Raw genomic sequence first — 25879 nt, 5'->3', positions numbered from 1 at the left:
ACACTGTCTTGCTACGAACGCCGAACGATCAGTCCTCCAAGATTTCCAAACTGCCGCTCTCATCCGGAGTCCTGGACCTCTCGACCCCAGGTTTCCAACTCCACGGGGTGTGCCACGGGTCTGGATAAGCGTATCCGGGAGCTAAAGCAGACGGCAGTCCGCGGTGGCCACCTGACTCGCAACACACGATTCGCGTGCATCTGTGAACAAGACAGCATTCAGAGGTAAGCTGGAAGGTACTTGTCAAGGATCTCCGTTGCAGCAATGATTCATCGCATCTGCATCGACCTCGTGGCATCCTTGGACACAAGCATGGCACGGCTATCGTAGACCGTGATATCTCTCTCTCTCTCTGAGGATATGGGGATCTAGACTTCCTCTTTGCGTACGCAGCCTTCCTTAACATACACATATCCATCGCTAGCCGCGCCGTCAGCTCTTCCCTCCCTTTCCATATCTCTTTGCTCTTTCACTCCTTCGAAAACCATCGCCACCCACCATGGCAGAAGTAAAACCAAACACCGCCCACCTCGAACACACCACCACCACCTCCTCTTCTACCACCACCCCCGACCATGGCGCCCTCCACGACATCGACCAAACCGTCCCCTCCGCCGCCCTCCCCCCCGGCTACTGGCGCAGCCCCCGCTTCCTCGGCTCCAGCCTCGCCATGGCCCTGTCCCTGCTCGCCACCGTCTCGGCCTTCGGCTACGCCGCGCCCATCCTGGGCGTCATCAACGCGGATATCGGACCGGACGACAACTACGTCTGGGTTTCGCTCGTGTACACCGTTTCCCTCTCGGTTTCGCTGGTGATTGTGGGACGGGTGACGGATATTTTCGGGCGGAGGGAGTTTGTCATTTCGTTTACTGCGTTGGGGGTCGTGGGGAGTATTGTGTGTATGACTGCACAAAACATCCCGGTGCTGATTGGGGGCAATGTGTTGCTTGGCGTGTCGACGGCGGCGGGGATGAGTTTCCCGTTTTTGATGGGGGAGTTGGTGCCGATTCGGTATCGGTATGCGGCGAGTGGGGCGTTGTATGTGTTGTTGTATCCGGGGAGTGGATTCGGGCCGATGGTCAGTCAGGCGATGATCAAGTACCATCCCGAAGTAGGGTGGAGGGGGATGTGAGTGGTTCGAACTTATGGGAGAAGAGCGTTGATGCTGACCGAACTTACCAGCTACTACATCCTGCTCGGGTATGAGATACTTGCCTTGATTCTCTGGGTTACTTGCTATTTCCCGCCTACCTTTGAGCAGAAGCACGGGTCGGACAAGAAGTGGGATTGGATCAAAAACTTCGACTATGTCGGCATGTTCTTGTACAGCGCTGGCTTGTAAGTCCGCCCCTCCAGTGGTATGAGTAGATGACTGACAATGTCCAGCGTTCTGTTCTTGTTCGGCCTCTCGGAGGGCGGAGCAGTCTACCCGTGGTCGTCACCAAAAGTCATCTCCTTCATCGTCGTTGGCTTCGCTGTCCTGGTGGCTTTCGTACTTTGGGAGTGCTACATGCCGTTGAAAGAGCCGTTCGTGCCAATGTCTCTGTTCCGTGACTGTAAGTTCAAATAGCTCGTCGAGAGGCGCGTCAGCTGATTAGTTTAGTGCGCTGGACCGCCGCTTGTGTCCTCGTCGGCATCGGCGCTGGAGTCTACTATGCCTTCGCCATAGTTTGGCCAACCCAAGTAGCGACCGTCTACGCCAGCGGCGATCCTATCAAGGGTGGGTGTTCCAGTCGACCTTGAAGCAACAAGCTAACAGAGAACAGACAGCGCGATATCTTCTATCATCGGTGCTGCAGTTGTCGCTGGACAGGTCGCGGGTGGCTTCTTGACCACCAAGATCGGCCATGTCAGGTATCAACTGATGTGTGCGTTTGGGCTCGCTGGTATATTGCTAGGATGTTAGTATTGTCCGATTGGCAATAAGTCGCTGTTATGGCTGATGACAGACATAGGTGTTGCCGTTACAACTCCATACAACAAAGCCACAACATCGACGCTGGTCGCTCTTGGACTCTTCGCCACGGGGTGGTAAGAACTGCTGTAACCGAAACTTAGACTCGTCGAGACGTACTAATGGCTGCACAGGAACGAGGTCCTTGCAATCGCCACCATCACAGTCGCACTCAAAGATCAGAAGAACATCGGGTCGGCCGGAGGTGTTGCAGGCGGAATCCGAATGGGCATATCAGCGATCCTCAGCGCGGTGTATACCGCCATCTTGGGCTCTCGTCTCGCCCAAACAATTCCAAATCAGGTGCCAGCAGCGCTCGTCGAAGCCGGACTCCCAACAGGAAGCGTGGCCGACTGGATCGCAGCCTACACTTCCGGATCAAGCACGGCATTGGGAGGAGTCCAAGGAGTCTCAGACGCCATCATCGCCGCTGGCACTGCCGCGTACAAGGAAGCCTCGTCTGATGCTTATCGGACGGTGTTCCTCAGTACCATCGCCATCAATGGCATTGGTGTTATCTTGACATTCTTCGTGCCGGATCCAGATCTCGACTCGCAGGAGATGAGGGATGTGTCGGCGCCGTTGCATGGGAAGGGGATGGAGGCGGCGCAGGAGAAGACGTTGAGTGATGATGAGATGGCGTAGATATTGTCTCAATTAGATGAACGTATTGAGTCCTTCAAAGTGTGAACATGCCGTTTGGAATTGATAGTGCACGAGAGTTATTCCCATCCTCCATCTTCTAGCGCCGGTTTCTTCCGAGATCGCGAGACAAATCCACGTGCTCTGAACCTTGCTACACCTCCCATGCATCTCATGTGGTGGAGTGGGAGAGGCGCGCGAAGGCGTCATGGTCTCACGGTCTTCAGCCTCGTGCTTCTCTTCGTCAGCCCCATAAGCGCGAGCTTGGGCGACCGATTGCCAGAGTTCAAGAGCTGCGTCAAGGTAAGTCAATCGCATGGAGATTGGATCAACAGCCATTGACGACGAAGCAGGACTGCAAGGAGGTCAATTGTGGCAGCGATGGGTCGTCGATACGTACGCGACCACCTCCATCCATCAAACAGCAGAACGCGAGCTGACATGGCGATGCAGCCCTCCACCACCGCCTCCTCCTCTGGACCTGCCCCTCCGAATGCGACTACACCTGCCAACACATCACCACCAACCACCGCCTAGCCCGCGACCCGCCGTACCTCGAGCCCATCCTCCAATTCCACGGCAAATGGCCCTTCCACCGCTTCCTCGGCATGCAAGAGCCTGCTTCCGTCCTCTTCAGCCTCTTCAACTTCCTCGCTCATGACTATGGGGTGCGAAAGATCAAGGAACAGATACCCGCGCGCTACCCGCTGCGGCATTACTACCTTTGGTTTGGATACTTTGGTATGGCGAGCTGGGTGTTCAGTATGTTGTTTCATACACGGGACTTCAATACGACGGAGAAGCTGGATTATTTCGCTGCTGGCGCGAGTGTGATGTATGGGCTCTACTTCGCTGCTATACGGATCTTTCGGCTGGATAAGCCTGATACATTCGGAGCGAGCACAAAGGACACTTCGGCGACGGTGCTAAGGCTGTGGACATATCTGTGTTCATCGCTGTACCTGTTGCACATTGGGTACCTGACGTTCATCAACTTCGACTACACATACAATATGGCCGCCAACGTGGCGCTCGGCGTCATACAGAACATCCTCTGGACCTGGTTCTCCGTGACGCGATTCAGGAAAGTAGGACGACTATGGGCAGCGTGGCCTGGCCTGATCGTGGCTTGGATCGTGCTGGCGATGAGTCTGGAGCTGTTTGACTTTCCGCCTTGGTGGGGTATGGTGGATGCGCATGCGCTGTGGCATCTGGGGACGGTCGGGCCTACGATCTGGTGGTACAGTTTCCTGGTCAAAGATGCGCAGGACGACCTGCAGACTGCGAGGCTGAAGGCTTGAGGTGTTCGATAGCTAACGAGTCAATCCAATCCCGGCCATTCATCATGCTCATACGAGGCTTTCTCGATCGTACACTGTTGTCGTTTAAGCTGACATAACTCTAGTGTGCACTTTGCCCTGCGAAATCTCACAGGCACAAGAGAACTGCTCAGAAGTCAATTGGTGTACGGTCACGACGTTTCGTCTCCATGCCAGCCAGCAGCGGTTTGGATAGTCACCGCGTTTCGTCTGCCTGCCAGCCAGCAACCAGTTTGGATAGCCTCTGACGACTCAGTGATTCCGGCTGCTGGGATTAGGCTATCGAAGGCGGCTGTTCTCCGCCTAATAACACAGGCGCTGGGTATCTGAACAATTCCTCCGCATACCATCCCCACAACATGGAAGAAGAACCATTTAGAGGTTTTGCGATGGCTGGTCGGACCCTCGGCAACATGAGCGGTGACGATGATGATGGAGAGCACCGCATTTGGAGTTCTCACGGCTGGGTAAAGTGGGTGACAGGAGATCTGCTCTTATAATGCGTACTTCCTTTCGAATCTTGGCCGTAACGGTCTCGCACTGAAGTCAAGGAGAAATATGGCCAACATGGCGATTCTCAAATCCGTCTTTCTGGCCCTAGGCCTTAGTGCCATCCTATCCGCAGCTCAAAACAACCAGAACTACCCCTACCTCAATGGCACCACAATCCACCAACCCAGGCGAGGTGTGGAAGAACTGACCTATCCACGCTATGTCGAGCTACTCGACGGCACCATCCTCGTCACCGCATCACACGGCACCTTTGGACAGCCGAGCTCACAAGCAGCTGCTGTTGCCGCAGCCTACTTCCCCGTCTTTGCCAGCTCGGACGGCGGCGCGAGCTGGGACTGGATCTCGAACATCACGGACCAGGTCAATGGATGGGGTATGGGCGCTCAGCCGGCTTTGATGGAGCTGACGGAGCCGATTGGCGAGTATGCGGAGGGCACTATCCTCGCGGCCGGGAATAGCTGGAGCGAGAACGGGACTCATATTGATGTCTACGCTTCTATGGACAAGGGGAGTAGTTGGGAGTTTGTGAGTAATGTTGCCAAGGGGAATGCGCCGAATACGACCAATGGAGCGCATCCGATTTGGGAGCCGTACTTGATGTGAGTGTCACCTCTACTTCCTCACTGTGTTTTAGAGCTGAGTTTAGTTCGCAGGCTCTACGACCATCAGCTCATCTGCTACTACTCCGACCAACGCGACCCCCTGCACGGCCAAAAGCTCGCGCACCAAGTCACCACCGACGCCAAATCCTGGGGTCCAGTGGTCAACGACGTCGCATACCCCACCTACTCCGACCGTCCCGGCATGACCATCATCACGCAACTCCCGGACACCACCTGGATCCTCGTCCACGAGTACCCCGGCGGCTACACTTTGGGCCTGGCCAACTACCCCGTCTTCTACCACATTGCCCCCACGCCCCTCGACTTCATCACTGACCCCGGCCGTCCTATCATCGCCAACGGTTTTCAGCCCAGCAGCTCCCCGTACGTCGTCTGGAGTTCCTGCGGCGGACCGAACGGCACTATAGTGGTGAGCGACGCAGATCACAGCGGCGTCTTCATCAACACCATGCTCGGCGACGAGACCGGGTGGAGGTATAAAGTGACCGAAGCGAGACCGGCGTATAGCCGCGCCCTGGCGGTGTGGAGGAACCAGCCGAAGAAGCTGGCGACGATTAGTGGGGCGATGTATGGGGATGGGGAGACGAATCGATCGAGGCCGTTGAGTTTGTGGGTGGAGGATTTGGAGGGGCTGGTGAGGCAGAATCCGCCGCCGGAGGGGAGGACGCCGATTCAGATCTATTATTCGCAGTTGGATAGGGATGGGGCGTGAACAACATAAAACAACGTCCTATTGGGGGGCGATAGATGGATGTGTTTTGTAGAGCTATAGCATTTACTACACAGCTCAAAAGAACGACATTGTGATCGAACAATTAGGCCTACCCAACATGTCTCTTGTGCTTGCTCAGCGGTTGTATGAACACGTTGATGTTGCCGTGTTGGAGCGGACCGAGTCTGCTTGAGCGGCCGACTTTCAACGAGCAATATTATTGAAAGATATATTATATCAGACAGCTAATCATCCTACATTCGGCCACAGATCGCAGAGAATAGGGCATCCCGTCCGCTCTGCCGTTCTCAAGCTGCGAATCGGATGATTAGTACTACGGTGGGTGACCACGTGGGAATACCGTCTGCTGAATGTTTTTGTTCTTTCTTTTTGAAATTTTGATGGTTCTTGGGAGACAGAAAAAGCGTGACAGGATTTGGGAGGGAGCTGTTACGCTTTTTTTGTCATCCAGGAAGATGGTTTTTTTGGTAGGAGGTAGATGGCCCAAGCGTATCCGAGCTTGAAGCATCTCCAGACCTCACCTCATCACACCCACACGCTCTACCAACAACAAAGATGTGATGCGCCGTCTGCGCCTTCCAGCCCATGCAGCACGCACATCAATACAGAACAATGCCTCGCGCAACACCCACCTCCGACCGTACTCCAGCAGCAACACCAATGCCATCATCAACGCGGCCGCCGAACCACCACCTCCAACCCAATCCCACCCCAACGGCTCCCTCGCAGGCAAATCGATAGCAATAAAAGACAACATCCTCACTACCGCCACGCCCACGACCGCCGCCTCACGCGCCCTCCACAACTACCCCTCACCCTTTCCCGCAACCGTCATCACCCTCCTGCAACAACATGGCGCATACATCTCCTCCAAGACGAACCTCGACGAGTTCGGTATGGGCTCGCACACGCAGTCCTCCTTCCACGGCCCCGCCATAAGCCCTTTCAGTCGAAACGGTGTGCCTTTAACTCCAGGTGGCAGTAGCGGCGGCAGCGCGGTAGCTGTCGCGGAGGGCAAGGCGTGGGCGGCGCTGGGCACGGATACGGGGGGAAGTGTGCGGTTGCCGGCGGCGTATTGCGGGGTGGTGGGGTTTAAGCCGAGTTATGGGTGTGTGTCGCGGTGGGGGGTGGTGGCGTATGCGAATTCGATGGACACGGTGGGCGTGCTTGCACGGACGGTTGGGGATGCGAGGAAGGTGTTTGGGGTGCTGGATGTGTACGATGAGCGGGATCCGACGTCCCTGCTACCGTCTGTACGGCAGCGGATACGCAGCAAACGGAGCAGCACAGCTGGCAGAGGTAAAAAGATGAGAATTGGTGTCCCGACCTCCTACCTCACCACCTCCATCTCCCCCGCCGTCCGCGCCGCCTACGCCTCCACCCTCACCCGTCTCCAAGCCGCAGGCCACACACTCATCCCCATCGGTCTCCCCACAAGCAAACTCGCGCTCTCGACATACTACATCCTCGCCCCCGCCGAAGCCTCCTCCAACCTCGCCAAATACGATGGGATCCGCTACGGGTACCGCACATCCGGCCCCGACGCGCGGCCGAAGGAGGATCCACCGCTTCCGTTTTACGCTGCGACCCGTGGCGAAGCGTTCGGCGACGAAGTACGCAGACGTATATTGCTAGGAGCGTACACGTTAAGTTCCGAAGCGATGCACAACTACTTCATCCAAGCGCAGAAAATTCGACGACTGGTATCGCGGGACTTTGATGCCGTGTTCGCTTTGCCGCACCCCTTGCACGAGGACACCGCGCAGCGCCCCGCTCCCTTACCCTCGGACGAGAATAAGGAAGATGGGAAGGGAAAAGTCGACATCATCCTCACCCCCACAACCCCCACCCTCCCCCCAACCCTCTCCGAAATCGCGCAGCAATCCGCCCTCGAGCACTACATGAACGACGTCTTCACCGTCCCCGCCAGTCTGGCATGTCTACCCGCTTTGAGCGTTCCGGTGCCTCTGCCAGCGGAAGTGAGGGAGGGGATGGAGGAGGGAGATGTGAGCACGGTGGGCGTGCAGGTGATTGGGCAGTTGGGGGATGATGAGGGGGTGCTGGGGGCGGGGGAGGTGGTTGAGGGGTTGTGGTGATTATTATAGATTTGCCTGGTGTAAGATATTATGTTATATATCGGAGCTATTCTGACTTCTGATCGGCTGCTGTCATCGCGCCGACCCCTTGCTTTCGTTCCTGAACGCCGCGCTCGCTGTTGATCATGTCATACCTCGCTGTGTCACACAAGAAGTCCTAGACCTCTGCTTTTGCTCCTGCCATGCCCTCCTTCCCCAGTCATGATGCCTACGCACCCCTCCCGATCCCCACGCTCCCAGCACTCTCCCCCAACCTCACATCATCCTCCGCGGGTAACCCCCTCCTCGAACTCGCCGTCGTACTCTGACTCTCGCTCCTCTCCCTCGGCGGCGCCACACCACCTACCCCACCATCACCCGCCGCCCACGCCGCCACACCAGCCGGCACGCCCCCGAACGTTGCTCTCGAATCTGGACTGCTCATCGGCGGACTCGCTGGATTCATCGAGTCCCTGTCTCGAGTCCGGCGTGTGGTGCTGCTGCTAAGATCAGGCCGCGTGACGTCGGAGGTGCTACTATCCCGTCTCCTGGCCTGCAGAGCTCGCTCGAGTGCGCGAACGCGCTGACGGAGGTTCTCGTTCTCGACCTTGACGAGTTCCATTTCGGAGCGGTAGGCGGCGGTGTCGGTGTAGTGCGGGGTGGTGAAGTTCTGGACTGGGGATTGCGGGTGTGGTGTGCCTGCGTGAGCGGCGCTGGAGGAGGCTGCTGTGGTTTGGGAGGCGTAGGAGTGGTCCCGGGAGATGGATGGGCGGTGGGGGAGGGTGTATTGGGCGGGACGTGGGATATCGAGGGATTGTCTTGCTGGTGTGGAGTTGCCTGATGCTGATATTGAAGGCTGACGGCTGAGACTTCCTGCTGCTGCTGCACGGTCTGCGGATGCTTGCGAGACGCTGCCGATGGGGTGGCTGACAGTACTTCCTGCTTGCGTTTGGGTGGAGGTGTTGGTGATGCCGCTATTGGCGACGGACGCGGTTGTAGAGGGAGTGTTCATGCTTCGTGTGCTGAGCGAGCTTGAGGATCTGTGCCTGCGGGAGGGTGTGGGGTGTGTTGCTCCTGTAAGCTGGTGGGCTGGATTTGGGTCGGAGATGTCGACAGGCAGCAGCGAGGCGGAGGTGGAAGTTGAGGATTGGGAGGTGTTGGAGGCGACTGACGCGTTCTGGGCTCGTAGAGCAGTCAGTTCACGCGTGAGACGGTTGACCTGTTGTCCATTGTTAGCATCCCTTCTGCCGCCTTATCGTATATTCTAGCAGACATACCACAGCTTCCTGCTCCTTCTCGCACTCCAGATACACCTCAGCCGCCGTCATGGGCCGTGGGTGTCTTAGCGGAACGGCCATGCTTTCATTGCCCCCAAGCGTGGGACTGCGCGGATTCAAGACTGTCGCCGCGGACGGCGGCGGCGGCATGTGCAAGTGTGCTGATGTCCGCCTCGACGCCGTGTCGGAGGGTGTACGCGCTGACGCTGGGCGTGGCCGGTCCGTTCTCGGAGAGGAAGGGAGGCTGTTGACGTCGGGTGCCATGCTGGTTTAGCACGAGCGGTGTGGTGAGAGGTGGTGGAAGGCGCAGGTGCAGGAAGGCTGAAAGCAAAGGCAACGAATGGCAGCTGCACCTGCGCACATGCTGATCTCTTGAAGCGTGAAACGGTCCCCGCATTCCATAAACTCTATCCACACGCGCTAAGATAAGGGTGCAGATATCAATACAGATGGACAGTCAGGTGGATGGAAGTCGCTCTAGCATCTACAACTGACTACAAAGATACAACGGAGCATGCTGCTATCATTGCAGAACCGCCTTTGCAGCCTCAGAGACCACTAAAATGCGACGAGCCACCGATACCGCCCGCCATCTTCCCAATTATCCACCATCCCGCAGTGTTGCAATACAGGATGACCTTTGAGGTGGCAATATTCCTTCCCAGGTATACCCAACGGTAGTCGAGATGGTGCTGGATTCATTGCTGCGCGGGCAGGCGAGGGCACTCAAGCAGCGCCTCATATTGAGAATCTTAGCTTCCCATCTTGCCGACGCTCTTGAGATTTTGGGCCACGAAGATCCGTACGACCACCGAATGACCTTTGTCAAATCGTGGCGGAGTACGGATGCTGAAGTGCTGTCGCCTCTCTGTCGTCGTTGATGCTAGATCGTAAGTTGAGCTTGCAGCACCATTCCATACCACTCACGCCTCGCTTTCAGCACCGACAAGCAGGAGAGCGGCGGCGTAAGATGAGTGACATGACAGGCGCAATCTTGCAGATTTCAAGCTTCATCGAGTTGTCTAGTGTACTACAGCAGCACCCGTCCATCTCCCGACAATGAAACTTCCCAAGAACGTGCCTCCGAGCACCGACATGAAGTAGCCCACATTCATCGTCATGACCGCCAGCATCCTGCATACAGTGTCAGTAGTCGATCACACATAGCAGAGGACAAAAGACGTACAGCAAGTACCCCACCCCAACCAAAATCACATCCAACACCGCAATCGCCGCAGCCTCGTTGATCCTCCACGGCCGATCCGCCAGCTTGGCCAACCGCTCATTCACCGGCTCCCGCAGCAGAATCCTCGTATCCTGCCTCCGCCTCCACATCGCCCACAGCGTTAGAGCATTACATCGCAGCGCTATCAGCCCGCGGAAGATGAATGCCAGCGCGATGAGGAAGACGCAGATCCCAGCGTACTGTCCCGTCGTGTGAGGGGTGAACGCCGTCGAGTAGAGCGGCGTGTCGGTGGCCGTGAAGAACACCATGGTCATGCCCGTGCTGCCGTGGTCCATGCCTGGCATTGAGCCGTGGTCCATGCCGGACATGCTGGCAGAGGAGGATGAGGAGGGCATGCTGGACATTGCCATGGTGGAGGAGGCCATGTGCATGCCGGACATTGACATGGCCATTGAATGCTCGTCGTGCCCGTCGTGCCGTGGATTGAGCATGGTGTAGGTCTAGCGAGATGCCTTGGGCTGACGGAGAAGCTGGTAGATGAGCCGTAGATCGTGTTGGCAGTCGTAGTGTCTTTTGATCGAGGTTGGGTTAGAGATGTCCAAATGCTCGAGGACCCTCTCGTGCACGAGTGTGATTGAGGGAGTAAGAGTACGAGACGAGAAGTGAATGCAATCGAGACTCCACCTACCTGCCCACACCCTCGCTAACGACGCTGCTTCTCGCCGCTACAGCCGCCAGTACGAAGGAGGTGAGGTCGATGAGGACCCGCCAAGATTCTCATATTTGCTCAAATCGCCCAAAGTGGCTAGTACGCCTGCCCGACTACAGCCATTTTTCCGGGCAAGAGCGAACGGTGAGTGACGCTTGCCGATGGACTCGGATAGTCGAGACCGTCGTGCGGGTGTAAGAGTGAGTTAGAGGTAGTATTGGTGTAAGATGACTTTCCTTGCTTCCTACTCCTCCATCTACACTCCATCCTGAAAGACGAAACTTCTCCTAGCGCGTCGTCTTCATCGTCAAACCACAAAGACGGTGTTGTCTACTCGTTCGTCAAGATGCCTATACCATGGCTGGGAGGCCCAATGTCGCTGCACGCATGGCGCGAGTACATGTGCATGCTCGACGACAAGTCTCAGTGCGAGTATCAACAGGGCTACTGGCGGTTCTGGTAGGTCCACGATCAACACCACAACATCAGCATATAAAAGTGCTAATAGAGGTGGTCCAGGTCTGAAGCAGACCACAGATACGCCGTTCCCACGACCGCCTTCTTCACGGCCTGCATCCTCGTCTTCGCTGTCGGCAACTTCTTCAACAACTTCATGTCCAGGTCGCTCGCGCAGAACAGGACAGTCCGAAGGAAAACCGCCCTCTACCGCTATCTCAGCTACAGATCCTTCCGCATTCCAGCTTTGAACTGGAACTCCGCACCCCTCGGTGTCCTCGCCCTCGGTGCCATCGGGACCATCTACTTCATGTGCATGACTCTGGCGCCCAAACCATTCTACTGGCCCAACACGGACAAAGTCGACTACGGCAGTTCTCCCCCACTCGCGACGCGGTCTGGGTGGTTGTCCCTTGGATGCATGCCGTTTGTCTTCGCGACTGCTGGGAAGAGCAACTTCATCTCCGCCGTGACGGGGGTGAGCCATGAGAAGCTGCAGGTCTTTCATAGGTGGATCTCGTATGCGTTCTTTATCACCGCGCTGCTGCATACGTTCCCGTTTATCGTGTATAATTTCAAGACTGGCACCATGAAGGAGTCGTGGAATACCAGTGTGTTCTACTGGACGGGTGTGGTTGCGTTGATTGCGCAGGGGTGGTTGACGTTTGCTTCGTTTGGGCCGTTTCGGTGAGTGAGACGTTGTCGACGTCTAGTAGCCTGTGCTGACGACAAGCAGGAAATGGTCCTACGAGTTCTTCAAGTTCAGCCACTTTCTTGCAGCTTTGATCTTCATGCTGTTCTTGTTCTTCCACTGCGACTACACGCTGTCATCGTGGTGAGTCTCGGCACAACCACCCCTGGATTTGTGCTAGAGCTAACATACTTTGAAGGGACTACTTCATCGCCACCGGCATCCTCTTCTCCCTCTCCTGGCTCCACCGCCAAACGCGCGTCTACTTCGAACACGGCATTAACAAGCGAGCAACCATCAGCTTGTCTACCAACGGCTTCATTTGCGTCAAAGTTCCCACGCATTCTACTTGGGCGGTCGGACAGCATTTCTTCGTCCGCTTCATGGGTCTCGGCATGCACGCCTGGACCATCCATCCATTCACCGCATGCTCCTTGCCCGAGCGAGCGAGCGTGTACGAGCGAACGGAGTCTGAGCTCGTCTTCTACATTCGTCCTCAAGGCGGCTTTACCGCTCGGCTGGCACGCTGGGCGGAAGCTTATCCTAACGGGAGCATGAGAGTGCTCATTGATGGGCCATACGGCGGGTTTGACATGCGGAAGCTGCAGCAAAGTCGACAGCAGTTGATCATCGCTGGAGGCTCTGGTGCGGGATGGATCATCCCGGTGCTTACTGCCTATCTGCGACAACGCCAGCTTGAGCCCGTTGGAGAGAAGGACGCCGTCTCTACGAGCGCGAGAGTCGTGCTGGCGACCCGCGACCTCGCCACCCGACAATGGTTCGAAGAAACTTTACACCAACTCCTCTCAACCTTCGACATGGACACCCTCCCCAAAGACATCGAAGTAGAACTCTACTACACCGGCTCTTCCGCCAACGCCGAAGCGCCCAAACTTACCGGCCAATTCCTGCAAAAACTCGATGAGCCCGAAAAAGCCCTCGACATCGCCATCTCCCCCCGGCACGGCTCAGACTCCGACGCCACGTCCAGCTCAATGGACACGCAGCAGATTCGACACATCGACGCTCGACCAGACTTACCCGCGCTCGTGCGATCGGAGGTTGCGTCGGCGTCGTCGACGGATCAACTGGGCGTGTTTGTGTGTGGGCCGTTGAGCATGCAGAATGATGTCTCCCAGGCTGTGGCGGCGGAGCAGTTGGGGATTGTGAGGAGTGGGGGGAAGGATGTTTATTTGCATATGGAGCATTTTTCATGGGCTTAGCGATGGTTTGCATTCGTAGCTTGGTACGAGGACAGATACGTGTGATGAATCGGCTTTTGTGAAGTGTGTGTCTTGCCACGCTTACGGGAGCTTGGAGTACCACGCATGTTCGCTATCGTCTCTGCGTTGGGATTCAGCTTTATTGACGACCCGTTGTCGCTGGCTTAAAGTTTGATGGACGGTCGGCTGAGCTCTGTCTTCTATAGTGGCGCGCTCTGGTCGTGTCCAGTGAGCTAGCCCTCCTCATTGCCGCCTTCAGATAAGGTGTTGGATCGAGTTCTAGCCAGTCAGTGTGATGTTCCAGAACGCGCGGGCTGAGTGCAAGAAACTTGCATCGTAGAGTTAATGCTGTGCAGCGTGGTAGTGATCCATTTCCACGGCGATGATGTCCAGCTTAGATCTGTTATGAACGAGAGCAATGCAATGGGGGCGGGGCAATCATGAAGTGGAGGAAGAAGAGTATTCAATCAGTGCTTAATACATGCCTCTTAACTGTGTGTACAAGTAACACCGCCGACAAGACCCGACCGCATGAATAGCATCTTCCTCAACCTTCCGAGACTCATCTCCACCATCCCATGCATCCACATAATCTCCTCATTCCACCGACACACCCATCACATGACTTACAACGCAGCCATCAAACCCATCGCGACGGCACCGGCCGCGGCGTACGGCATGGCGGTTGGCTTCGAGCCGGACACGGTCGTCCGCTGCAGGTCGCACTCGTTGATGTAGTGGTTCAGCGCTGTGTACACACGTTAGCTCCGTCATCCCACACCACACCATCATGGAAAAATGAAATACTCACCCCGCAAGTTATCGTTGTTGCTATCAGCAAAGCGCGTGCACGCCTGGCACTCGGGGATATGGCTCTTGGCGCCGTCCCAGTCGCAGACGCACTCATCCTGGCTGTCGTAGGCGCGGCGGTCCTCGCAGTTGCGCTGGCGGATGAAGATGGGTCCACAGGCGTTGCCGCAGACGGGCGGGTACGTGGTGCCCATCCGGTTGCCCTCGGGCTGGATTTGGGCGGAGACGAGGGAAGCGCCGAGCGCGGCTGTGGCGGCGAGGATGGTGTGGAAGCGCATGGTGGTGGTGGTGGAGTGGAGATGCGATGGGGAGTGGTGGGTAGTGATGTTGTTGTGGTGGGTGAGAAGAGAAGAGCGTGACTGCGGGCGTCGGCGGAGATGAGAGATGAGAGCGAGCGATGAGGTCGGTGCTTTTTGCAAGCTTGTTAGCTTGAGCTCATCAAGCCTCCATTGCGCCCCACTTTAATCGGCCCGGTTGGCTTGCTGGGACGATCCTGACCGACGGCGGACGAATCTCCCTCACTTCACTTCTACAATGCTCTCGATAACTCACAGTGGAGTACAGATATAAACGAAGACATAACCTTACCATGGAAACTGATATCGAAAGGATGCCCTGCGCCTGTACAGCAGAAGCAACAACGCAACGTTCTATCCTCCCTGCTTACGGATAACGACGACATCGTAGGTATGCGAACATGGTACTGATACAGACCATGGTACATGTCTGTTTTCGGGGCTCGTTGACTGTTCTGCGGAACAACGCAGACGAGATGTCTACCGCGAAGTGCTACTCTAGGAGCCCCCAGTGCGCGATTTTTCTCTGCCCTATGTGTACCCGCGTACTCCACGGTTGAGACGGCACGCGACTATGCCGAGGACAACCCGATGGCATGATCACCAGCACTGCTCATCTTCGGCCTAGGGCTTGAACGGTAATGACAGTTGCTGTTCTTCGGGCGGCGGTGCTTTTGCTGTGTTCTTGCGAGATCGCCGAGTGCTCGAGGTTCCTGGCTTTCAACCATTCAGGAAATCGTCAAAGTCAAGGTTCTGCCAGTCCATATCCGCCAAGCCGTCCGCTTGAGGCTGTTGTTGTTGGCCCTGAGGAGCATTCGGAATTATATGTGGTGGCGGCGGTTGGCATTGCAATGGCGGGGCTGGCTTCAAGCCGTCGACCACCTCCAGTATATCTGGGGCGTGCTCGGCGATCAACATCCTGCAAGACCGTGGTACACCCACGGCATTCCGGTGTTCGCAGAGACGCTCGGCAAACTGCAGGATGACGACCTCGCATCCCTTTGCGTTGCTCCTCAGCTTCTTAATTTCCTGCCGCGCGGTAGCAAGTTGTTTCTCGATGTCTGCGTAGCTCTGCTGGCTTCTTTGTAAGAGAGTGGCAATGTCTTGCTCAATTTCTTTCCTGCTGCGCTCTGTCTTCCGAGACTTCTCGTTGGTATGCCACACTTTCTTGCTGAAGACGAATTCTGCAGACTGTCAGCGTATCGTACGATGGTAAAGCTAGTGGCCTCTGACAAGGCTTCGCCAGAGACCAGCTCTGGACCGTGAAGATCGACGTACCTCTCTCCGGAACTCTGAGCAAGCGACAAATATAGCTGTACTGTGCTTCTTTCAGCGCTTTCTTGCCTTCCTCGCAGGAGTGTGGCGTCTTCCTGTGAGAGACTGGAGGTAATCCCAAACCATTTTCGAGAGCGGGTTGGCCCTTCGTGCATACGCATAGCGACTCGAAGCATTGGTGGTCCCGGGCTTCCAACCTCGTCGCGCCTTTCGTCTGCCAACAGCGCGAGCACAAGAAAATGCCGTGACAGCTTTCGAGCTTTCTCCTGTCAAAATTGTCAGCTTCGTCACAAAAGAGCCATGGATGTAAAGCGTACAGCCATTCGGAAATGCTGGGCGTAAGTCCCCGGCAGCCCTCGCTAATACATTGAATCCGCTCACAGTACTTGTTGTCACTCGAGGTCGCGACATCTGCCTCTTGACTCCGACGCTGGTTGGGCCGTCTTTCGCCATCCTCGTCTTGCCAGTCGTCCTGCTTATCGCGACCTCGCTTATTGCCAATATTGCTGTTGCTATGAGACGCAGTTGAAAGCTGGGTCGCGTTGGTACTGTCGGGCGATGAACTACCAGCGGTACCTGAAGAACTCGAATCTCCTGCACAGCTGACGACCCCTGGCGTATCTTCCTGAGAAGCACGGCTTCTGGAAAATTCATCAAGGATCTGTGATAGCCGTTCCACTGAGGAATCGCTGCCTCTGGAAAAAAAAGGCTTGACTGACGGCTCGAGAGAGTCCTCGTGTTCTCGGTAAGACGGAGAGTATGGCTCGTCGTCGCTCTCTTTGTCATCGCTCAAATCCCGTAACTCGTCGAATAGGTCCCTGAGCAGGCCAAGCTGATCCGGGACGTCTGTAGTGGGTGGACGTTTCGACATCGTTGTACCTAACGAAACATTCTCGGCGCTAAAGGAAGAGCCCCGGATAACTCCAATCCAATCGGACTCATCTGGGGTCGCAGTCTGTCGTTCCGCAGCAATCTGTGACACCTTTTAAGAGCTTCAATTCCGGGTGGACATCGGAACCTCTTTCAGGTTCTATTTCGAGGGATACGTCGTGCTTCTGTTTGAGGCGTAGTCCCTCTAGTAGTTCCTCTATTCGTCCTCCATCGTGCTCATTGGAGTCGAAGCCAGAACTTGCGAGGGTTGCACGCAAACCTCGTGGCCGATGAGTCGGGCTTTCTGCGGGCGAATTCGTGCTTGTCGATCGGCCATGGAACTTGCGTGCCACCCTCGTCGGGATTTCAGGGTTCACAGGAAGAGACACAGCCGAACGCAGGGGTTTCCACCGTTTTTCAGATTCTCTGTCTTCGCAGATTTTGCAGAGGGCATGTTCATGGCGCTTGCGGTTGCTCTCGGAGTTGAAGCCTCGGCCGCACAAGGTGCAGACGTCCAGTCGTTTGTCGGTGTGGGTTTGTTGGTGAGAGCGGAGGTCGTGAGCGCGAGTGTACTGCTTGGGGCAGACGCTACATCGGAAGATGTGCGGGTGATTCTCCACCTTCTGGTTCACTGGCTTTGCCGCGCGTGATGTGGCCAACTCACGGTCAAGACGGTTTACCAGACCGCGATTGACGGCCGAGGTTGTTCGAGACATAGGTTGGGATCCGTATCCGCTGTTCGGTGTGGGGAGCGGCGGGATGGTGGGCAATGGTCGCAGTGGCGTGGGGCAAGGCTTCTCGATCCTCTTGGCCACGGGTGGAATAGCAGATTGGTCCACTTCCAAGCTTTGGGATTGGTGTGAAGACAGCGGCGATGTCCAGCTATCCTCACCCCTTCCTACAACATCGTGGCACCCAGTGTCCTGAGCAGTCATCCGGGCTGCATCCTCGACAGCTGTCTCTGCCTGTTCGAAAGACATGGTTCATCATATTGCTCCGACAACGTCTGGAAGTAACTAAAGTCGCACGCAGTGTACCAAGGGTCAGCGCTATCGTTGTCGTATGGAAGCAAAGGAGAATCAATGCTTTCACTTGAAGTCATGTTTGCCAATGCCAGCTGGTGAATGTACCGGCGCGAGCTGCACTACTGCGCCGCGCAAGAAGCCTAACCCCTTGCTAGAGCTGCAAACAACTTGTTAACCGCCCAGTCGCAAAAGCTCACGCCACCATGCACAGCTGCGCCCAGTTCTGCGATGGCGAGGCTGGCCAATCGCTCTCCGCGCCGCAGCATGACGAAGGTCTCGAAGTGCCTACATCTTGTTAAGTCGAATGACAAGATGTTCTGCGCAAAAGGCGTCGACATGAGAGTCTGTGTTACCTTGTGGAACGAAAAATGTTCTCTGCGAAGCTCGCAACGGCTTCAGACGCTCATAGGCGAACATCTTGTTTAAAGCAGCACGTTCGGTATATAGAAGACGACGGCGTCCAGTTCAGTGGACGAGATGGAGTACCTCGCAAATAAACACCACGATGGACAAGCAGTCAACAGACCACCAGGAAAATGAGACAAGAGCACAGGCGTCGCACGGTCACGCCGCAGCTCCCATTGACTCGAGCGTCAACTGGATTTGCCTGGAAAAAGTCGACAAGACTCAATGGATGGAACAGCTCCCTTTGCCCGGCACCGCCACGGAGAAGGTCATTTTGCTGAAGCAGTGGCATCGAAGTCGACTTGGCTGGTGGAATCGAATGCTGGCAGTACTCTTGTGTCGGGAGTTCTTTGTCGCCTTCGGTACACTCGAGGTGTGTCTCCTGTGCACGTGGCTGTCGACATTCAGCTGACCAGGTCATAGATGGACTTGCCGACTCCGAGGTCTCGAGACTTTTGTGAGGTCCAGATTGACGCAGTTATTCGAAACGACATCTTGATCCGAGGCTTCACCAGTCCGAAGTCTTTAGCTGGCCAGCCGAATCTCTTCGACAGGTTACCAGACTTCAGCGCATACCGTCCAACAGGCCTCGAATCTTTGACGACGCACCATGTCCTTGTCATTGCGCATCGGCTGAACAAGATCAGAGTCTTTGGTGCCTTCCTGTTGGCAGCGAGCGCGACGTTGGTGTTGAGTTTGGTTGTTGGGATAGCGAGGCACAATGTTGGTCTCAGCGTGGCTATTGGAGCAACGATCTTTGGTTTCATTGCCACGATACAGGTCGCCGTGGTCTGGATGTGCAGGTAGAAGGATGCCAGAAGCTGAAGTCGAAAGAGAATGTCGCACAAGTCCTTGGCCAGCTGCAGCGGGTGTAACACTGCCACCTCAGCGAGATAGATGGAATGGATCGTCCTTGTTGCCACCTCCACCATTAATCTTCATCATCTTTGCCATCCACATCATCCATATGCTGCCTAGCATACGGACTCCTCGCTCTCAATCTCACCCCGTACCTCTCTAACACATATGGGATGGGGGCGAGCAGCAATGCGAGGCAGGCCAGAATAGTGCCGGCCCAGTTGTAACCCTCGTTCTCGAACATCTGCGTTCCAAACAACGGAAAGCCAGCACCAGCCAGATTCCTCACTAGTCCTACTCCAGCGAGCGCAGAAGCAGAGAAGATCATGTAGCTGTCTTCAACATACAGGTAGCTCATCAGGATGAGCGTGTAGAAGCTGAAGCCGAACAGGGCGGTAGCCAGAATAGGGACCATCCAGTGGATGTTATACGAAGGAACAGATGTCCAAGCGAACCAGAATAAGCTGATCGGAAACAGGACGCCGGCGATCTTGCCGAGTTGGAGCCGGGCTTCGGGCATGTTGCGGAAGTGGTCTTCTTCTGCTGTCGCTGCATCTCCTGGCACAAGTGAGGCGGTACTGGAGGTGTTAGAAGCGTTGCGGATGCTTCGCTGATAGCGCCGTTCTTGCCACATGTTGACGACCGGACCTAAGCTGACGCCGAGGATGAAGCCGATGAAGCAGAGACCGACACCGATAGTTTCGAAGCCATAGCCTTCTGACCCGAAGACAAGGTTGAAAGCACCATTGAAGAGGAAGGATAGACCGTAGAGGTAACCGTTGTAGAGAGATGCGAAAAGCACGATGGCTTCGGTGGCGAGGAATCGGAATGGGCGGGAAAGCGTGACGCGGAAGAGTTGGGCCAGAGATCTCTGCTTCATCTCGTCTGGCACTTCAAGGCCGCTGTCATTGCGTTCTTTGCGTAGTCGAGCGGCGCGGCGACGAAGGAGGACTGAGTGCCTCGTCTCGTTTCCGAAGCCTACCAGTGTGACGGTCATGATCAGCCAGAAGCCGCTGCAGATGCCCAGCAAAGCCCAGAAAACGTGTCTCCATGGACGTTTTCCCGCGACGAAGGACAGGAGGAAGTAGCCCGTGGGACTGCCACAGACAGCTGCCCATAGAAACAGGCTCATTGCCGGGCCGACTTGGTCTCGCGGCCATAGGTCTGCGATGGTACCGCCGAAGTTTGCTATCGTCACGCTGCTGAAGAGGCCCTGTTATCGATTCGATTAATATAGAACTCAGTGTTGAATAGGACAGGTGCTGTAGGCTCACCGATAAGATTCTCAACACAAGAAACCCTCCCAAATTCCGCACCAACGCCGTCCCTAGCAGGAACAGCAGAAAGATGCCATACGGCACCACGTACATGACCGTCCGGCCATAGTACTCGCTCAGCGGCGCTAGAGTCATGGGCCCGAACGCCAGACCGAGGACATACAGCGAGAGGCCCAGCACGCCGACTTCAGCGCTGACATTGAAGTCTTTCTCAAAGTCCTCTGTGGCTGGCGAGAAGCCAGAGGCGGCCCATGAGACGCTCAGGTCTACGAGTGTGATGGCGGAGACGATGAGCCATTTGCGCCAGGATGGGAAGTTGCGTGGGTTGGATGGATCACCCGGTGCGAAGGTGATGGTGGTGTGTCGGTCGTCATGGCGGTCGACAGCCTCCAATGATGGCGAGCTCATTGTTGCTTAGTCTAGTGTCGATTGAAGGAGATAAGTTCATGTTGAGCTCTTCGTACAAAATCGTTATCGATGGTCCAACGTCTTTGATGGAGACGAGACGTATGCATGATGTGCAGTCAAGCAGAAGGAAGGTGAAGCTAATCTTGTGGGTACGATCTGATCGACGGCTGGAATTTCGCCTGAACTCGATTTGAGTACATAGTACGTGAGTAGCTAGATCTCCTTGCATGTTTATCTTCGGCAGCATGATCCTGTAAGTCAACAAGGACAAAGAGCGCCTTATGAGGTCTCACGCCAATGCTGGACGCGCCACAATTGTGATAACAACTCATGGCCGAAGACGCTGGACCTCAAAACACAGCGCAACGACATTCACCACGATTACCTCGATAGAAACTACCACGCCATGCTAGTAGGACCCAGGGCCTTCTTGTAGGAGTGCACAGCAAGAACACCACTTCAACGCAAACCACTTATGATTTCGCCATTGCATAGATGCCGGTCCCAGAACGCTCGAAAATGCCATTCAACGCTCGTAACATCATGATCATCACTTTCCTCTCGGCCTCGCTGTATCTACATGACCACGCAGCACGAGTTCTGCTTCTTGGCCTGGGTGTAGAACATCTTGCTCTGCGCGCTCAGGCCGTCGCTCTTGGCTACTAGGCTGTCGATTTTCTCGCCTGCACACAACATATTAGCACATGCATCGCTTTCTGACTGAAGCAGCCCTCCGCCTCTCGATATAGGATATACTCACCCCTCTCCAACACACTCTCAATAGTCTTATGCAGCACAATCTTCGTCTCATCCAGCTCCTTCTGGATCTTCATGATCCCATCCGCATTCGCCGGGTCCTGATACTTGGCGATATACTCCTTCAACTCCGGCATCGTGACCCCCGCATCACTGTTCGCCCAACTGGACCTAGGAAACTTCGAAATGAACTCGTCCATCACCTTCCCCAGCAGCTGATGCGCGACGAGCGCAGGGTACTCGTGGTCGCTGATGATGATGCCCGCGACCCCTTCGCTGCGGGCGTAGGCGTGGAAGGTGTAGGATTGCTCTTCCACGTCTTGTCGTTGCCCGGGCCGGGTGCGCTCGGCGACCGTTTTGCTGAAGAGCGACATGAATTCGCCGACGGAGGTGCGGGTGAAGCGGGAGTAGGAGGAGAGGTCGCGTTCGGCGGCGAGTTCGACGGCGGGTTTGGCTTCGTTTTTGAGGATCTGCTCATATCATTAGTCCCGGTTCTGTTGGATGGAGGGAGTAAGGACGTACGCCTATGTAGAGGAGCTTCATGGTGGCGGTTGTTCAGTGGTTCTTGTAGGTGTAGTGAGCGAAGGGCTGTTCGAGGTGGCTCTTTATCCAGAAGCCTAGAAATGCAATCACATGCTCGCCATTCACTACAGCCAAAGAGTCGCCTGCGGTCAGCAGCCAACTGGACCCTTAAATCTTATGTCAGCATTCGCATCGGAGGTCGGAGCGACTCCATCGCGTTTCCTTGAAGGACACATTTCCTCGAGAAGCACATCTCACCCGCAAAGGAAGCAGCCCGTGTCTTCTGTGACAATGCGGTGGAGGCAAGGGATACAGCCAACACTATCAAGAAGTTGACGTGGACAATACATCCTCCCCCTTGAGCCACAGAAGAGAAACAAACGCCAACATGCCCACCCTATGGCTCTCCGACACGCAGAGTACTTCCTTCCCCTCTCCCCCTACCATTCCCCCTTCCTAATGGCTATAATGTATAGAATTCGGCGTAGCCTTCTCCACCGGCGGCGTCGCCTTCCTCTTCCTCGGCCTCCTCTTCTTCTTCGACCGCGCCCTGCTCGCCATGGGCAACATCCTCTTCCTCATCGGCATCACACTCCTCCTCGGACCTTCACGCACGTTCCTCTTCTTCGCGCGGAGGAATAAGTGGAGGGGTAGTGCGGCCTTCTGGGCGGGCGTGCTGTTGATTTTGATGAAGTGGACGTTGATTGGGTTTGCGGTGGAGTGTGTGGGGATTTTTTATCTGTTTGGGGAGTTCTTTAAGGTGAGTGAGAAGACCTGGAGAGGGGTGGGTATTAGGTGGGAGCTAATGGAGAGCAGACAATGGCAGGGTTCGCGTACAACGTACCGATCATTGGACCGTATTTGGCACGAGGGCTGCAGGTGGCCGGCGACAAGGCTGGAGCGAACGACAGGGCGCATAAGGATCTGCCCGTATGAGAGGAGGAGACATTTCAAGGCGTACTGGTGTACTAGGAGGCGTGGGAAGGGAGACGGTGTACTCATGAGGACAGGCGAGTGTGATTTCATGGCACAGATACCCCTGAAGAAAACAAAAAGCTAAATGCCAACATCTATGGTACTGAACTCGATCGAGCCCTCTCGACCATCCGACTTTTACTTGCCGTCTTGCTGGAGCCATCCGAACGCCGCGAACGCCTGCCCAAGTCATGATCGCATGCCCCCAACGCATTTAATTCATCTAGTGCACTCCGTTTGCCGACCCATTGGCGCCCTTCGACTTCATCTGCCGCCTCGTCCTCACAGCGTCGGCCAGCTGCTCCAGCACTTCGACCGTGGTGTCCCAGTTGATGCATGCATCCGTGATGCTGACACCCTTCTCCAGCGACGCCAACCCGCCTCCACTGGTCTTCTGGTTGCCTTCGTTGAGATGCGATTCGATCATGACGCCGACGATGCCGTCTTGACCTTCACGAAGCTGGTCGCCGATCGTTTGTGCCACTTTCGGTTGGTTCTTGTGGTTCTTTTGGGAGTTGCCTGGGTAATAAATACGTCAGCGAGCATATTAACATGGTGGTCTAAGCAGGACATACCATGCGAACAATCGATCATCATCACCTCCTTTTGCTTGTTCTTCCGCAGCGCCTCCCTCGTCTTCGCAACACTCTCCTTGTCGAAGTTCGTCCCCGTCGTGCCACCTCGGAGAATCACAAAGCAATCCGGATTCCCTGCCGTCCTCGTGATGGCCGCCAGACCTTGCTTGGTCACACCCATGAAATGATGCTTCGCCGCCGCCGCGCCAATCGCATCCACGGCCACCGTCAAACTCCCGTCTGTGCCATTCTTGAAGCCCATTGGGAACGACAGACCAGACGCCAGCTCACGGTGGAGTTGCGACTCCGTAGTTCTCGCACCGATAGCACCCAGCGAGATCAGGTCTGCCAGGAACTGAGGAGAAATGGTATCCAGCATCTCGCTCGCAATCGGCATCCCCTGGCTCGTGAGATCGCAGAACAGTTTTCGGCTGACTCGCAAACCCTTGTTGATCTTGTACGTCTCGTCGATGTCCGGGTCGTTGATCAGACCCTTCCAGCCGACCGTCGTCCGGGGCTTCTCGAGGTACGCGCGCATGATGATGAGCAAATCATCCTTCAGCTTGTCGGCGAGTTGGACCAAGCGAGAGCAGTACTCGACAGCAGTGGAGGGGTCATGGAGCGAGCAGGGTCCGCAGATTACGAGCAGCCGGTCGTCGTTCTGTTTGATGATCTCGACGGCTTCTTTGCGACCTTTGAGGACGGTGGGGAGGGAGTTTTCGGGGGCGGGCAGTTCGGAGGTGAGGAGTTGGGGAGGGATGAGCGGGTCGTAGCCGATGACTGGACTTTATTAGTACAGTATGAACAAAGTAAGAGGTATGTGGACATACCGCGAACATCGTCGCTCATGGCCTCTACCTCTGCAGACACCATGGTGGGGTTTTCAAGAAGTTCGTACGGGCGGAGTGGTGCTGCAGGTCTTCGCAGGCAACTTGACAGAGGTGAATGGCAGATGTAGAGAGTGTATCGTCAAAGAGAACGACTGAGGGCGGTCAGGATGATTCACAAAGCTCGAGGTCAATCATTTTTCTCAATGGGCGTCCGGGTGAAGTGAATAGGTGGCGGGCCGAGCCGCACCAACGCGGGGCAATCGAGACCAACTTCAAGGTTCTTGAAACGCGGAAGGCTTGGACGGGGTGGCAGAGTGCAGCAGGCTGTCTTTCCCCTTCTTCGTGAGCTTCAAGAGAACATCATTCCTTGTATGAATGTGTCAGCGGATGCTACTCGTTGGTTCAGTCTTTGTGAGGCCCTTTGTGAGCCCGGCGTAGACGCTTGCCATACAGACTTCCAAACGGCACCAGTTGCCTTGTCATCACCTCCCGGACCGCTCTTGAGCATCAGCTGGCCTGCTGGGTTAACAACAGAACTTCTCCAGAACGTGGACATGGCCAACATGGCGTCTGCGGCGACTACACCCACGCCTACTGCCGGCATGAAGCGGGGTCGGGATCAGAACGACGATGGGAGGGAGGTAGATGGGCCGGGGGCAGCGGTGCGGTTGGAGAAGGTAAGTCAGATTGAAAGTCATGATTTCGTACGAGAGTTGGTCTAACGAGTTCTTAGAAAGCACGCCCGTCTTCTGGGGACAGCGGGACATGGCCGCAAGACTCCGTCCTCAACACACCGACAGCACCGCTATCCCACTACACCTATCAGAAGCCCAAGTACGACTCTGACGACCAGTCATCTATGATGTCGGAACCTGGAAGCCCGCAGGACCTACCCATGTCCGACACGGACTCTGAAATGCTGGACGACACGGCCTTCTTCTCGCAGGCATCCTCCAGCTTACCACCTCCCAGTCTGTCTAACACCAGCAGCAGTCCGTGGCGATCCAGGATGTCCCAGCAGCGTGTACCTACTCCCATTATCCCACCTTCACGTTCGAACGTCCGCTCTTCACAGGGGATCGGGAGTCCTCGCCAGCATGTCCGTCAAAGGCATCCACAGGAATACAGCAACAGCATTGCTCCTTCCTCCGACCACCTGGAAGTCCCATCTCCCATCGACGAAGACGAAGTCGACACTCCTCCGTCAGCTGCCGAAGCGGCAGGGAGTCAGCTTAGTATGCTGACTTTCAACGACATGGAGGTGGAGACCGTGAACAACGTGCGCTTACCGTCCATCTCAATCGACCGCTCTGCTACGCTACCACTTCCGGACGAGGACGGAGGGGAGATGGAGATGGGTGAAGACGGACGAGAGTCGAGGCTGGTGGTCAGGAAGCAGAGGCAGCGCAGTGGAGCGTTGAGTAGTGGGCAGGGCTCGCCGGTGAGATCGGATCCGGCGGCGAAGCGGGGGCTGAGTATGGGGTACAGGCATGATTGTGAGAAGTGTCGGACGAAGGTTGTTGGGCACTTCAACCATTTTGTGAGTTGAGAGGGTCGGTGGGGAGTTTGAGAAGGTGGGCTTGCTTTGGGGATAGG

General features: G+C 55.9%; 15 protein-coding genes across 15 annotated transcripts; 8 read left to right on the top strand and 7 right to left on the bottom strand.

Moving 5' to 3' along the window:
* Positions 1 to 499: 499 nt before the first annotated feature.
* LTR77_005336 (uncharacterized protein) lies at positions 500 to 2599 on the top strand (the record flags this gene model as incomplete). The annotated part of the gene is made up of 7 exons (XM_064802582.1): positions 500 to 1128; positions 1183 to 1338; positions 1387 to 1556; positions 1604 to 1720; positions 1767 to 1901; positions 1956 to 2031; positions 2089 to 2599. The coding sequence occupies 7 exons, from the start codon at positions 500 to 502 to the stop codon at positions 2597 to 2599; spliced, it is 1794 nt and encodes a 597-aa protein (XP_064658707.1).
* Positions 2600 to 2761: 162 nt separating this feature from the next.
* LTR77_005335 (uncharacterized protein) lies at positions 2762 to 3897 on the top strand (the record flags this gene model as incomplete). The annotated part of the gene is made up of 3 exons (XM_064802581.1): positions 2762 to 2899; positions 2950 to 2992; positions 3050 to 3897. The coding sequence occupies 3 exons, from the start codon at positions 2762 to 2764 to the stop codon at positions 3895 to 3897; spliced, it is 1029 nt and encodes a 342-aa protein (XP_064658706.1).
* Positions 3898 to 4473: 576 nt separating this feature from the next.
* On the top strand, positions 4474 to 5763 carry LTR77_005334 (uncharacterized protein; the record flags this gene model as incomplete). Its single annotated transcript, XM_064802580.1, has 2 exons — positions 4474 to 5027; positions 5082 to 5763. 2 exons carry the CDS (start codon positions 4474 to 4476, stop codon positions 5761 to 5763), a joined length of 1236 nt encoding a protein of 411 aa, XP_064658705.1.
* A 476-nt stretch (positions 5764 to 6239) lies between these two features.
* HER2 (Trimeric GatFAB AmidoTransferase(AdT) complex subunit) lies at positions 6240 to 7880 on the top strand (the record flags this gene model as incomplete). Its single annotated transcript, XM_064802579.1, has 2 exons — positions 6240 to 6251; positions 6393 to 7880. 2 exons carry the CDS (start codon positions 6240 to 6242, stop codon positions 7878 to 7880), a joined length of 1500 nt encoding a protein of 499 aa, XP_064658704.1.
* A 208-nt stretch (positions 7881 to 8088) lies between these two features.
* On the bottom strand, positions 8089 to 9217 carry LTR77_005332 (uncharacterized protein; the record flags this gene model as incomplete). The annotated part of the gene is made up of 2 exons (XM_064802578.1): positions 8089 to 9078; positions 9137 to 9217. The coding sequence occupies 2 exons, from the start codon at positions 9215 to 9217 to the stop codon at positions 8089 to 8091; spliced, it is 1071 nt and encodes a 356-aa protein (XP_064658703.1).
* Positions 9218 to 10158: 941 nt separating this feature from the next.
* Positions 10159 to 10732, bottom strand: LTR77_005331 (uncharacterized protein; the record flags this gene model as incomplete). The annotated part of the gene is made up of 2 exons (XM_064802577.1): positions 10159 to 10270; positions 10323 to 10732. The coding sequence occupies 2 exons, from the start codon at positions 10730 to 10732 to the stop codon at positions 10159 to 10161; spliced, it is 522 nt and encodes a 173-aa protein (XP_064658702.1).
* Positions 10733 to 11377: 645 nt separating this feature from the next.
* On the top strand, positions 11378 to 13401 carry LTR77_005330 (uncharacterized protein; the record flags this gene model as incomplete). Its single annotated transcript, XM_064802576.1, has 4 exons — positions 11378 to 11490; positions 11551 to 12174; positions 12224 to 12322; positions 12378 to 13401. The coding sequence occupies 4 exons, from the start codon at positions 11378 to 11380 to the stop codon at positions 13399 to 13401; spliced, it is 1860 nt and encodes a 619-aa protein (XP_064658701.1).
* Positions 13402 to 14027: 626 nt separating this feature from the next.
* Positions 14028 to 14489, bottom strand: LTR77_005329 (uncharacterized protein; the record flags this gene model as incomplete). The annotated part of the gene is made up of 2 exons (XM_064802575.1): positions 14028 to 14149; positions 14213 to 14489. The coding sequence occupies 2 exons, from the start codon at positions 14487 to 14489 to the stop codon at positions 14028 to 14030; spliced, it is 399 nt and encodes a 132-aa protein (XP_064658700.1).
* Positions 14490 to 15227: 738 nt separating this feature from the next.
* Positions 15228 to 16653, bottom strand: LTR77_005328 (uncharacterized protein; the record flags this gene model as incomplete). Its single annotated transcript, XM_064802574.1, has 2 exons — positions 15228 to 15691; positions 15786 to 16653. 2 exons carry the CDS (start codon positions 16651 to 16653, stop codon positions 15228 to 15230), a joined length of 1332 nt encoding a protein of 443 aa, XP_064658699.1.
* A 1529-nt stretch (positions 16654 to 18182) lies between these two features.
* On the top strand, positions 18183 to 18889 carry LTR77_005327 (uncharacterized protein; the record flags this gene model as incomplete). Its single annotated transcript, XM_064802573.1, has 2 exons — positions 18183 to 18455; positions 18506 to 18889. The coding sequence occupies 2 exons, from the start codon at positions 18183 to 18185 to the stop codon at positions 18887 to 18889; spliced, it is 657 nt and encodes a 218-aa protein (XP_064658698.1).
* A 124-nt stretch (positions 18890 to 19013) lies between these two features.
* On the bottom strand, positions 19014 to 20625 carry LTR77_005326 (uncharacterized protein; the record flags this gene model as incomplete). The annotated part of the gene is made up of 2 exons (XM_064802572.1): positions 19014 to 20153; positions 20215 to 20625. 2 exons carry the CDS (start codon positions 20623 to 20625, stop codon positions 19014 to 19016), a joined length of 1551 nt encoding a protein of 516 aa, XP_064658697.1.
* Positions 20626 to 21201: 576 nt separating this feature from the next.
* Positions 21202 to 21924, bottom strand: YKT6 (palmitoyltransferase; the record flags this gene model as incomplete). The annotated part of the gene is made up of 3 exons (XM_064802571.1): positions 21202 to 21308; positions 21386 to 21851; positions 21904 to 21924. The coding sequence occupies 3 exons, from the start codon at positions 21922 to 21924 to the stop codon at positions 21202 to 21204; spliced, it is 594 nt and encodes a 197-aa protein (XP_064658696.1).
* Positions 21925 to 22291: 367 nt separating this feature from the next.
* Positions 22292 to 22839, top strand: GOT1 (Golgi Transport; the record flags this gene model as incomplete). Its single annotated transcript, XM_064802570.1, has 3 exons — positions 22292 to 22322; positions 22380 to 22663; positions 22720 to 22839. 3 exons carry the CDS (start codon positions 22292 to 22294, stop codon positions 22837 to 22839), a joined length of 435 nt encoding a protein of 144 aa, XP_064658695.1.
* A 262-nt stretch (positions 22840 to 23101) lies between these two features.
* On the bottom strand, positions 23102 to 24326 carry ARO4 (3-deoxy-7-phosphoheptulonate synthase; the record flags this gene model as incomplete). The annotated part of the gene is made up of 3 exons (XM_064802569.1): positions 23102 to 23397; positions 23454 to 24233; positions 24284 to 24326. The coding sequence occupies 3 exons, from the start codon at positions 24324 to 24326 to the stop codon at positions 23102 to 23104; spliced, it is 1119 nt and encodes a 372-aa protein (XP_064658694.1).
* Positions 24327 to 24846: 520 nt separating this feature from the next.
* LTR77_005322 (uncharacterized protein) lies at positions 24847 to 25832 on the top strand (the record flags this gene model as incomplete). The annotated part of the gene is made up of 2 exons (XM_064802568.1): positions 24847 to 24960; positions 25017 to 25832. The coding sequence occupies 2 exons, from the start codon at positions 24847 to 24849 to the stop codon at positions 25830 to 25832; spliced, it is 930 nt and encodes a 309-aa protein (XP_064658693.1).
* Positions 25833 to 25879: the final 47 nt, after the last annotated feature.

Source organism: Saxophila tyrrhenica, assembly GCF_035928015.1.
Source record: "Saxophila tyrrhenica strain CCFEE 5935 chromosome Unknown scaffold_8, whole genome shotgun sequence".
In the NCBI taxonomy this organism is placed as follows: Eukaryota; Fungi; Ascomycota; class Dothideomycetes; order Mycosphaerellales; family Extremaceae; genus Saxophila; species Saxophila tyrrhenica.
The sequence above is the reverse complement of the archived record's forward strand: the minus strand, read 5'-3'. Positions and strand labels throughout refer to the sequence as shown.